Source organism: Seriola aureovittata, chromosome 12 (assembly GCF_021018895.1).
Source record: "Seriola aureovittata isolate HTS-2021-v1 ecotype China chromosome 12, ASM2101889v1, whole genome shotgun sequence".
Lineage (NCBI taxonomy): Eukaryota > Metazoa > Chordata > Actinopteri > Carangiformes > Carangidae > Seriola > Seriola aureovittata.
The window spans coordinates 19,103,669-19,115,913 of record NC_079375.1 but is presented as its reverse complement, the minus strand read 5'-3'; the positions used below and the strand labels follow the sequence as shown (position 1 = coordinate 19,115,913).

Here is a 12,245-nt window from a genome sequence, read left to right as displayed (position 1 = left end):
CAACAAAAATAAAATGCAGCCTATTATTTTAATAATATCATGAAGAAAAGCAATATCTACACATCTGCCAAAATGGATCCATTAAAAAAGCTTCACCCCTCACTTCTGCAGTTTGTTTATCAGGGAGAATAAAAAAACGTGTAGACAGACACGGAGGGATTTAGCGGACATAATGTGCTTAAATTGATCATATTTGAAAATAACTCCAGAAGTCAGTGCACCAAAGCCTGCCGCTGAACGATCAACTATCTTCTTTACGTGACTGACAGCGCGGAGAGCCAATAGAAAGCCAGCCTGGCCCCCGCGAGGCTGCCCTTAAAATCCCTCCACCGGGCTCTCGCGCACCAGCAGATGGCGGCTTCCCACGTCTGCACGAGACGCGGAGAAATCAGCACGAGGAAAGGAGACAGAGCTCTGTGCAGGTGGAGCGTGAGCGAGCGACCGGACTTGAAGTTGAAGCAACAGACTGGATGACTTTTTCACTGCCCTGACTTGTTCAATTCAAACCGGACAAAAGGACGGAGAAAAGTGGGCACTAAAAAAACCGACACGCAGCAGCTGCACGAGCAGAAGAGAAAGCTGAAGCCTGAAGAAGTTGAGGAGCTTGGATTCTCTGTGCCGTCTGCGAGGAAGTGGCAGAAAAGACACAAGAGGTAAAAACTCCTTTACAATCTCTGTTCAGTATTTGTGCTTTTTAAAACTGTGTCAAAAACGCTTGTCTGTTCATGTAGTAAAAACCTGTCCCTCAGTCACTCTGACATAATTTGAGGTTGTGGTTTGTTTACCCACAGGGTGCTGTGGTGATTTGGTACATGTTATTCTAGTAACTGTGACAAATGTTGCCTGGATTTATTTTGTCATTTGGTGAGGAAAAACAGTTTGGAAATTTATGTTTTATTAAATGTGGATAGTCTTATGTGCACCCAAAATGTATGATTGGAGAGCTGAAATTCATAACGACAACATTATTAATAATTGGTTAAATTAAATAAAATAAATAAATAAAAAAAAGCTTGTAATAAGTTAACCCTTACCAAGAACCTCCTTGTTTTGCGCGAGCTCAGTGACACCCAAAATAAAATAGTTCGTTCCAGGACCGTGGTCTCTTCTGAAAGGGAACACTTTGGAGTTTACCATTAGAAAGGACATAATCACTGTGAAGTGACACCGAATCAAATTTACAGAGAAACATAACGTGAGGTTTTTTCTTCCTCTTATTAAAACGTTGTGTGCTGTATACACACAAAATGTGACAAAAATAATCAGCTTCTGTGCCAGTGACATTGGATTCTCTTTAACAGACTTGATAAATGTTGTAAATAAAATAAAATCCCTTTAAATTTCAACTCGGGTTCTGCATAACAAATATCCTTCATAATAACATGTCAGAGAAAAATCAAAGATGCTCCTCGCCCTCTGACAGTTTACACTAGTGACACAGCAAAGAGCAGATTGTCAGGTCGACTCCTGCCCCTCAGGGCTGTTAGCAAATAACATTTTTCCTAATTTAGTCGGATCAAAGAGTTGAACTGTACATGCCAATTTACATAATGACGGTCTGATAATCGAAGCATTGAGCAGGGCTGCCAGGAGGGCCCAGAGCCTGGAGCAGATCGAGGCTTATGAATGACAATAACAGCACTGACGGGCTCACAGTGATGAGCTATTGTGCTGAATTTGATATGGGCAGGAGGATACAGGCTATAACCAGAGATGTAGTGGTACATATGAAGCTGGTAATCCTGAGAAGGCAGGCTTAAAGCTCAAAAGTTTAACTGCACAGCAAGACTAAAAACATCCAGATGGGCTACATTTCTTTGCAGCGTTATTACATGCTGCAAAAAGTGAGAATAAAATCAATTGTAGACGTTTAAATCTCTCAAACTTCTATCAGTGATCCAGGCAGGCAGGTGTAAACAAATAAAAATATGTTGAGAAACATCATGGGGTGTGTTTTTCCCTCATCAATTTTGTGTGATTTGAGCCTTAATCAGATTAAAATGTACACCTTTAATTTAAAAGAAAACATGAAGAAACAACAAAAAAAAAAATCATTAGTCTATTACCAGAACACACGCACAGGTGCCTGCGCGCGAACACACGCGCACACGCGGGAACTCCAACCCAGAGCTAACCACCCAGTCCCACTGTACGTCCGTCCGTGTCAGCGTTGATGATAAATGGAGGGCCTCGCAGTCGAAACCTATTTGCACTTCCATTAGACGGGGAGCCAAATGGGGATCAACATGCATATTTTTACCCGCGGAGAAGCCATACATCTCAGCCAAAACGTTGCCCCGGGGCGATGGGATAAGAGGCCGCCAGAGAGGGGAAGGGGAGGGGGGAGACGGGGAGGGGGGCCCATTCAACTCAAATACTTGGGGGAGTAAAGTAAATGTTTAGCGAAGCACCTTCTGTCCCGGCGAATTAAACTATTCCCCACTGCCCTCTGATCACATTCATCAGCCGCCGCAGCCACTTAATAGGCTGGGAATGGGCACTGCGGGCATACACACACACACACACACACACACACACACACACACACACACACACACACACACACACACACACACACACACACACACACACACACACACACACACACACGCTCGGTCTATGCACTGCACTGACAAACTGAGAAATGGACAGAAAAAAGCGCCTTTTACAAGAACGACCACCCACATTTCTGTTTTATAAAATAGCCAAGGTTTTGTAATAGGCCTGTAATCATAATAATATTAATATTAATATTGACAATAATAATAATAATACTAATAATAATAATAGCCTACGGAAATGAAATGCTTAAATTTCAATTTTACAAGAATTATGAAGTTATAATCCAAAGATGCCAACCAGTGATAATGTTACGTTAAAGAGTCCAACCTCAGTTAAATTAACATAAATTAATTTTCTAATTAGCCTACAACTAATATCCTGTCTAATTTCAGAGCATGGATAAAATTTATCTGGAATTACATCAAATGCTGATTTCTTGTTGATAATTACCCTAATGTGTTGACATTTACAGTTTAGGTCCATACACACTAAAATTGTTGGAAATTGATCAAATTAAATAAAACCAAAACTAGTAAAACCTTAAACTTCTGTCTAAAAATATTTTACAAGTTATCTGTTCTGAATCCAAGAAGTCAGACAGTTCCCTGGATACTGTACCTGTCATACAGCAGAAAGATTTATATCTTTTCCCTGTGGTCTCTCTGTAATAGTTATAATAACTGTTTGGGCCTCCGAGATCTCCCCTCCTGCAGCCTCCTCCGTACTAATACATATCTAATCGTGTCCTCAAGCGTTTCATCTATGAAAATCTCGGCCGTGAAGGAGAACTACAAAATAGAGTTTTGGAAAGTGCTAGCCCACCTTTTGAAAGACTCTGACATGGATGTTTCCTTTAAGAAATGAATCTGTTCGTATCAGTATAAAAGCTTTAAATATTTCGGCCTATTATAGTAACAAAAACTAAAGAATATTAAATTGCAAACGTCGCTTTTAAATGTTGCAACACAATTGTTTTTTAATGTGAAAAGACCGTCACTATAATCGAACAGCACTGAAAATAGCATTTCCGTAATCATAGCCCATTAAAAATAATCCTGGTATCCGGTTGCAGGTTTTGCCACCGAGACCCGGAACAAATCTCCTTATATCATTTTCCAACACATTTCATCAAAGCCTTGATCTGTCAAAGCGACGTTTTCAATGGGGATTTGGCTTCTCCAGAATCACAGCAACGTGAATAAATTCATGAATAAGGCATCCGTTTCGGTTCATTATGGGAACGACTGATAATTACCCCAATTAAAAGTCTTTTGTATAATTAATGGAATGAACACAGTGATAATTGGATGTTAATGGATAACACTTTTGTCTGAGTGGGCACATTAAAATCTGTTGGCCCTTCAGCGCGTGGACCTGCAGTCATTAACCAAAAACAGAAAGCTCGTGTGTGTCATATCACTGGACCACCTATTAATAGATTGTCTTTGAATGCGTTTCTTGTATCTCATAAAAAAAACGGGGAGTGGGTTGAAGATCACATGTTCAATAGCGTCACACCGCATCCATCAGTTGCCACGCGCCCTTGAATAAAAACCCTGAACTCCCGCCTTCTCGTATCTGCAACTCACAACCATTCTCTCCTCTGTTCCGCAGGTAGCGACCTCTCAACATGCAGCACTACGGGGTGAACGGCTACTCTCTGCACGCCATGAACTCCCTCAGCGCCATGTACAACCTGCACCAGCAGGCAGCGCAACAGGCACAGCACGCGCCCGACTACCGGCCGTCCGTGCACGCGCTTACACTGGCCGAGAGACTAGCTGGTAATTGAGTGCATGCTCTCTCTCTCCCTCTCTCTCTCTCTTGCACATACACACACACACCTTCTGTACGGACATACACAACAGACTCAGAAGCTTTAACCCTGCATGCATCTTTATTTGTAAAGCCTGACTAAATCATGTGCATGTTTAATATTTGGACATTCACGATGCAAATAAAGTAGGCTTCCCTGATCCCATTCGCCCAGTAAAATAAAACTTGCCGTGTGTTTTCCCTTCCAACGGCTGCGCATTTCAAGACATCATCCTGGAGGCTCGCTACGGCTCTCAGCACCGCAAACAGCGCCGGAGCCGCACGGCCTTCACAGCGCAGCAACTGGAAGCGCTGGAGAAGACTTTCCAGAAGACCCACTATCCAGATGTGGTGATGAGGGAGCGGCTGGCTATGTGTACCAATCTGCCCGAGGCCCGCGTGCAGGTAGGCCTGTCCTGAAGAGAAATCACTGTGCAGAAGACGAAATGCGCCAATATGGATTTGTTTGTCAATAGTGAATTCAGAGGAGCTTTATTAAGCTTAATTTTGGTTTTATGCATGAGCCTTTTATTACAGCATTTCTCTCATTTTAATGTGAGATTTTGTATTGTCATGGGGACTAATAAAGTTTTATCTAGTATTTGTACCAACCTAAATTCGCAGGGGTGGACTGATCTATGTTTCTGGTATGAGATTTTTTTAATTAGAGGTAAAGAAGTGATGAGATGAATCAAAATAATAGAAAAAGAAAAAAAGGATTTGCCTACTTTAACTGTGATCTGCATTAATTATAAAAACCCTCAGCTTTACACAATTTGAGCTGAAGATACTGACTGCATTATTATAAATACAGAAATAAGAAAAAAAACCCATACATATACTTTTAGGGGGTGTTCTTTTTGCTTCTCTCATACTCAGTGAAGCTTCTCATTTAGGCTTGCACAAAGGAAATGCAGGTTATTCATCTGAATACAATAAATTCAAAAATATAGTGTCAATTTAAATACTATTAACATTTGCTTTTAAACTTTAAGATAATTCTTTTTTACTTTTGGTGCTTTTCATATGCCATTTAATTATTTGATGCCAACTCAAATCAGCCATTTGGTGTCCATTGAAGTCTCTGCTACAGGTTTCATCCACTGCTGCACATCTTTTCTGCTTGTTCTGCCTCTAACTCGCTCTTCTCTCCTCTGCCATCAGGTTTGGTTTAAGAACCGCAGAGCCAAGTTCCGCAAGAAGCAACGGAGCCTCCAGAAGGAGCAGCTTCAAAAGCAGAAGGAGGCATCAGGCGAAGGAGGAAGTGAGAAGGAGGATGCACCTCCCTCCACCACCATCCTTCCTGACACCCAGCTGCCTCCTTCATCCTCCTCCTCCTCTTCATCCTCTCTGGAGACAGAAGGTCCTGTGGTCCGTCCTGTACCGCTGGACATGGAGCTGAACGTCACGTCGGCAGAACATTCAGGCAGCGAGTCGGCGACGGAGGATAATGATAACACAGATAAGGAGGATGAGAGTAAATCTCAAAGAGAGGAGATAAAGTGTGAGAGAGCAGTGACACCTGGGGACGTGTCCCCCTGCAAAAGACTCAGCCCTAAACCAGGTAAGAACCTAGGGTGCTTTATTTTGACTAAGAGCTGAATTCCTTTCTTTATCTTTCACAAACATGTGAAACAGATAGCATCCTACATCTGCAACACTCTACTCATCAGCTGACTAATAATTACATTTATGTACTAACAACTTAATCCCCTCTTCTCCCTGTCCAGACTCTCCCCTGGTCTCTCCATCCGTGACCCCCTCCTCCTCCAGCAGTGGCCTGGCCAGCAGCGGGCCTCTCTCTCAGAGCCACTCTTACTCTTCCTCTCCTCTCAGCCTGTTTCGTCTGCAGGAGCAGTTCCGCCAGCACATGGCCGCCACCAACAACCTGGTGCACTACCCTGCTTTTGACCTCGCGGCCCCGTCTTCACTCCCCTACCTGGGAATGAATGTTAACATGCCCCCTGCGCCGCTTGGCTCTCTGCCCTGTCAGTCCTACTACCAGTCCCTGTCCCACCATGCCCAGCAGGTGTGGAACAGCCCGCTGCTTCAGGCGTCGGCTGCCGGCAGCCTCACCAGCCACAACAGCAAGACCACAAGCATCGAAAACCTGCGTCTGAGGGCCAAACAACACGCTGCCTCACTGGGACTGGACACAATGTCTAACTGAGAATCAGATTGTATGGAGGACAATGTAAACTAGGCCACAGCCTCGGCCTACAAATCATCCCATCCAACTGTGTGTCTATGTGACTGTGATAGGTCTTTAGGGGCTGTATACTGACCCCTACTTGAGCAGATGGGCACACGACATGCAGAGATGTCCAAAAATAAAACATGCCAACATGCACTGGACCTACAGAACTCCATTCAACAGCTTTTAAAGACAAACCACACCTCCACGGCTTGTTTGACTCCTGTTAGCTTCTGTTGCAGCTCAAGGTCCAAAAGAACATCCTTGGGAAAACAAAACCCATAAGATACTCAACATCGCTAGAAAAAGATGCAGCGGATCAAGTGAATGTCCCAACTCAAAGGACAACAAATGTATTCCAGACTCAAGATGACGTTTCCAACAGACATGTAAAGTTGGACCTTCCTAACATCTGAAATACTTAAAAAAAAAAAAAAAAAAAAGAATCACTAAAGATGATGTGAACAGCTGATGATGGATGCACTCAGTTTAAAAAGAAAATGCAAACAATGTTTACAAGAATAATGTGAAGAAATGAGGCACTTTTAGAGGAATTAGGCTCAGTTAGCCAGCAGGAAAAAAAAGATCCCGTTCGTGCAGCAAAGAGACCATTTCTGTCAAAGGACCATTGACATTTCAATTAAGAAACGTGGTTATGTACATAGCATGTACTACATAACAGCACATAAATAAAAATAAACCCAAGCCATGTTGTCCTCAACAGCATAATTAAACGTGACTAATTTACCAGTTTAATGGCCAGTAATATGCCACTTTGTACAGAGGCTGGCTTGATAATGAGAAAATGATTTCAGTGACTAAATTCTCAAAGCTTTTAATTACATTTTGCCCTGGGCTGAGGGAGCTGGGGCAAATGCAATTATGAACATGCATACCATTTAAAGCAGCCTTTATAAATTCAAAAGGTCTGTACACTAACGTTCAATTAAGGTAGCAGCATGACTGACATCAATTGGAAATCATTTTGTATTCAATGTAAATCAATTTCCATTGAATACACAATGATATGCTAAACACATTTGGACTATTGGATAAATACTGTCTTGACTCATATTTTCTCAGCAGTTATTCTTGCCTTAATATTCTCTTGAGGAAACATGCAGCTTTTCATTGAAAGTCAGGCGGACTGTTAGCACTTGGTGAGGAGAATCACACACGTCTCTGATGTTTTCTGTTCATGTGTTCTGGCAAGTAAAGTCTTCATATGAAAAAAAATGCACATTATTTTAATATGTAAAATATAAAAAAGTTTATCTATTAATGTTTACTGGTAGGGTAATTGTAAAGTTCCTATTATGTTGTATAATTGATAATGGACTCTGTCTCGGATAAAATTTCTTTAGCTGTCAGATTGTAAGATTGTATTTGCTGAGCTCACCGACAGCCCCGTCTCCCCCTCCTCTCTTGGTTGTCTGTGTACCGATTCTGGGTTGAATTAATATTTTAAGTGTGTTCAGTTTCTTCTCTGGGTTTGACCTAAAATAAGCAGTGGAACAAATTTGGATAGTTGGAAAACTGCCACCTTCTGTAGTTTGCAATCAATCCAGACTGAAGTCAAAGAAGGTGAAAAGATTTCAGTGAATAATTGAGCCGAGTTCTCTGTGTACTGCTGTCTTGACTCTATTTGAGTTCTGTTGTCGCTCTTATTCTAATGCCGTCTCCCCGACTGTCTCTGTCAAACTACTTGGTCCAGTGGTAGATAGATTTCTATTGTTGGAGGAGAAAGTGATCGGACCATCAGCAGTGTTGTTTTCCTTTACTCCTCCCTAACAATGTAGACTTGAACTAGTGTTGTTGTAAAATAATCATCAAATAAAAACATTGCTTGAAGATCTTTACAATCAAGACTTCTCTATCTGTGCTGAATATTGGGTAATGACCACACTTTGACATGGGTGGTGTGCTACAGTTAGTCCATTAAACTGCATGAATTTAGAAATACAACAAGTAGATATAAGGTTTAGGATCTTGCATTTTAATGGTGTAATCTTTCAGTGAGTATTAAACAAACTAGAAAATGTATTGATCGAGTGCACAAAAAGAAAGTTAGTTCAATCTCTGACTTTGGCCAGTGTAAAATATAAATAAAAGGCAAGAAAAATATAATGCAAGTTATATACTTAAAGTGATATCAGTCCAGTGTCAGTCCATCCTTCCTTCTGTCAGAAATTAAACTAAGGGAGAAAAAGTGATTTGAGAGGAAAAAGAAACAGCAAGGTGAAGAAAAGCATCAAGAGAATGAAGCGGTGAGAAGAAGGTCAAATTGAAAGAACAACAAACATACAAGTAAAATATATGAGAATCTGCAGGGAGACAAAGAGTAGGGCAGCAAAAGGGACAGAAAAAGAACAACGTAATCTGAAAAATCTGAAAAATAAAAAGCTGCGTGGAGACATAAGCCATCCCCAATGAATAAGCAGGCCATTATCCTGAAGAATGACGGCCTGGGGCGGTGATTATGCTGCTATTATATCTTTAACAGCATGGTTTGTCAAAACGCACAGACCCCCAACCCAACCGTGCTCCTACACACACTCAAACACATGCACACACACACACGCACACACGCACACACACACACACACACACACACACACACACACACACACACACACACACACACACACACGCACACACGCACACATGCACGCAAACACACACACACACACACGCACACGCATACGCACACACACACACACACACACACACACACACACACACTTGGGGAAACTGGGCATCTCTTCCACATCCTCCAAAATGTGCCCTTGCTCTTCCCACAGTAAACTTCACATGTATCGCCCTGTCTGTGTGACATTGCTCTGCTCTTAATTGAATCGGCCTTTAACATATATTTTCCCTTCAGTGTGTGTAAATAACAAATCCACCTCGGCGGCTGCACCGAGCCATATTTCCAACCGTTATGAATGGCTGCTTTCCAAAAAATCGGATAGAAGGGGATAATGATCTCACCAGATTAGCAGCGTTAATATGGGTGTAACACCTCACCCTAACCTTGTTGTGTTTTATTACACCACATACATATGTGTGTCCTCGGCCAAGGGCATCCCGATTGTGTGACTGATAAGATTGTGGTGTGGATATGCAGCCGGAGTGAATGTCCTTGTTATCCAGGAGAGGGATCTGTGCACGGCAGGATTTCCTCCCATGGGGCTCTGGACCGGAGAACATAACACAATACTCTTGTTCCAAATGTTCTCTTTTTTCTTAACACCCATCCCCCCCAAACACACACACACAAACACACAAACACACTCACACACGCCCCGAGGGTTGAACAAGGATTGCTAGATTGTACTGCTGCAGGGTCAAGTGTGTTGAGCCCTTGGTGCTGGATCAGGTGCTTCCATCTCTAACACTCAGGGCTGTATATTCACCACTAACGCCATAACCACCTATTTATGGGCACACACACATCTCCATCTACTTTCCTTTAAGGAAGTGGTGACGTGTGCATGTGTGTGTGTGTGTGTGTGTGTGTGTGTGTGTGTGTGTGTGTGTGAAAACCTTTAATGGAAATGATGCCACGGTACGAACCCGATACTTTAAAACTCAGACATTTTTTCAAGAGTCCTTAACTTCACAAAAACGTATTTCATAAAAGTAACTTGTAAACATGTAGTCAAATTATTGCAGTGTTCTTTTTTTCTCTTTGCCACAGAGTTAAGACTGCGATAGAAACGTCAGCTTTACATTTTCACACACATCCAAACAAGAGTTTTGTATTTGACCCACACTAGTTTGCTGTATCTTTTGCTTTGACTCTCCTTTTCTCACACATGCACGCGCACGCACACGCGCACGCGCACGCACGCACGCACGCACACACACACACACACACACACACACACACACACACACACACACACACACACACACACACACACACACACACAGCCCCCCAGAGCAAGCCCCCCACACAAAAATCACAGTGTACCATTCAATCAGTGCGTTTTTCTCCCTCTTCTCCATGGTTCTCTTAAAGGTTTTAACCATGGCGAGAATGAAAAGTGCCAGCGTTAGAAACCTCGGCCCATTGAGGAGGTGACAGGGTCTGCCAGAATATGATCCTAATCCTATTTCCAGCATTCTTTTAGCCCACTGGCATTGCCATTTCGCCGCATATTCTCTGAGCTGTCAGGCCCAGGGAAATCCCTCTAATAGTGCATTGCCCAGATACACATCAAAGCCCTCCTGGAAACCACCAGCGGGAACTTAAGGGTGAGCGAAGCACAAGTATAATCAGGCTCACAGCTGCACATATAGTACACATGCACAAAAAGCTAAAACTTGGTTGGACGCTATAATTCACACAGAAATTTAACTCATACATGATGCTTGAAGGTGTCAAAACTTTTCTAAAAAATCTGACATGACAACAATCCCTGGCCTTTTTCCCCTGAGGTGTTTTACACTGACTTTTATCTTGATATGTTAATTCATTACGAGAGGAAGACGGAGCGGAGATGGTTGGTTATACAGATGGAAAAACAAAGAAAGGAGTGATATCAAGAGGCAAACAACAGGTGGCTAAACTGTGTATCCTGGGCCACCCTCCTTTAGTTCCACTTCATCTTCCATTTTCTTCTTGTCCTTTTTTTCTTAAACACTCTGACTGCCATCTCGCCCCTCCCCGGGTAATCTTCTTAGAGAGAAGAAAACCCCCATTCTCTCTCTTCTTAATCTGTCTGCAGCCTAAACCTACGGTTGCATTTCCAATGCGGGCCTCACTAAACCGAACGGGAGTGCTCTCAGCCAGTTCATGGAGTATGGAGTCTGTCGGTGAAAGCTTAGCTCGCACGCCGAAAACATGTCTGGTGTACGATGCTTGTTGGAAGCAATTTAAAAGGAGATTCTTTAGTTCTGAGGGGAAACACTTTTAGCAGTTTGTTGCAACAAAAAGTAGAGTAAATTTCTCACATGGTATCATTAAATGTTATTTAAAGCAACCATGTGGGACGCCCCTCTTCTCAGGCCGGTCCCACTGTATGTCCATGTGAAATACACATTAGGAGCGGGTGATATGGATAAAATCCTGTATCAAAGATTAGGTTATTCTAGCGGCATATAGTATATTTTCTGGGAAATGAATGGGGAACATCTTTATGGAAATATTAAGCAAAGAAGAACAAGTAATCAGTAAAAATTAAATACCTGACAAGATGCTTCATTATGTTAATACTAGTGGTGAAAAGTAACTAAGTACATTTAGTCAAGTATTGCACTTATATGTTACTTTTTTCTTACTTAAATTTTTCCTTTTTCCAACATTCATGGGTCCAGATTATACTTTTTTACTCCACTGCATGACAACTGTAGTTACTTTTGAGATTAGGATTTTACATTTAAAAACAAACATTGATGAGTTTATAAAACACAACATTGCTAAGATTGAACACAGTGGTTCCAAACGGTTTTGAAAAAAATAAACAAGTGATTTCCCATTTCCAATTATTGAATATTTCACTAAAAAAGTCAAAAAATGTATACAATTTTGAATAGCAGAAATTTGGGTATTCTTCTTTCCTCTCCCATTAATTATCTCATGACCCCTAAGATTTATCTTGTGACCCTTTGGAGGGGCCTGCCCCATGGACCCTTAGGTTGGGAACCATGTGACTAAACTGCCGGACTG

General features: G+C 42.0%; 1 protein-coding gene across 1 annotated transcript; it reads left to right on the top strand.

Moving 5' to 3' along the window:
* The first annotated feature begins 360 nt into the window (after positions 1-360).
* On the top strand, positions 361-8,427 carry dmbx1a (diencephalon/mesencephalon homeobox 1a). The gene is made up of 5 exons (XM_056390549.1): positions 361-653; positions 4,177-4,346; positions 4,604-4,782; positions 5,542-5,941; positions 6,108-8,427. The coding sequence occupies exons 2-5, from the start codon at positions 4,193-4,195 to the stop codon at positions 6,545-6,547; spliced, it is 1,173 nt and encodes a 390-aa protein (XP_056246524.1). The 5' UTR covers positions 361-653; positions 4,177-4,192; the 3' UTR covers positions 6,548-8,427.
* The last annotated feature ends 3,818 nt before the right edge of the window (positions 8,428-12,245 follow it).

Bases quoted from the DNA above. Each gene is read 5' to 3' on its own strand.
- dmbx1a (XM_056390549.1), top strand. From the start codon at position 4,193: ATGCAGCACTACGGGGTGAACGGCTACTCTCTGCACGCCATGAACTCC. The intron at 4,347-4,603 runs GTAATTGAGTGC...GCGCATTTCAAG, and splicing joins ACTGGCCGAGAGACTAGCTG to ACATCATCCTGGAGGCTCGC. The intron at 5,942-6,107 runs GTAAGAACCTAG...CTCCCTGTCCAG, and splicing joins AAGACTCAGCCCTAAACCAG to ACTCTCCCCTGGTCTCTCCA.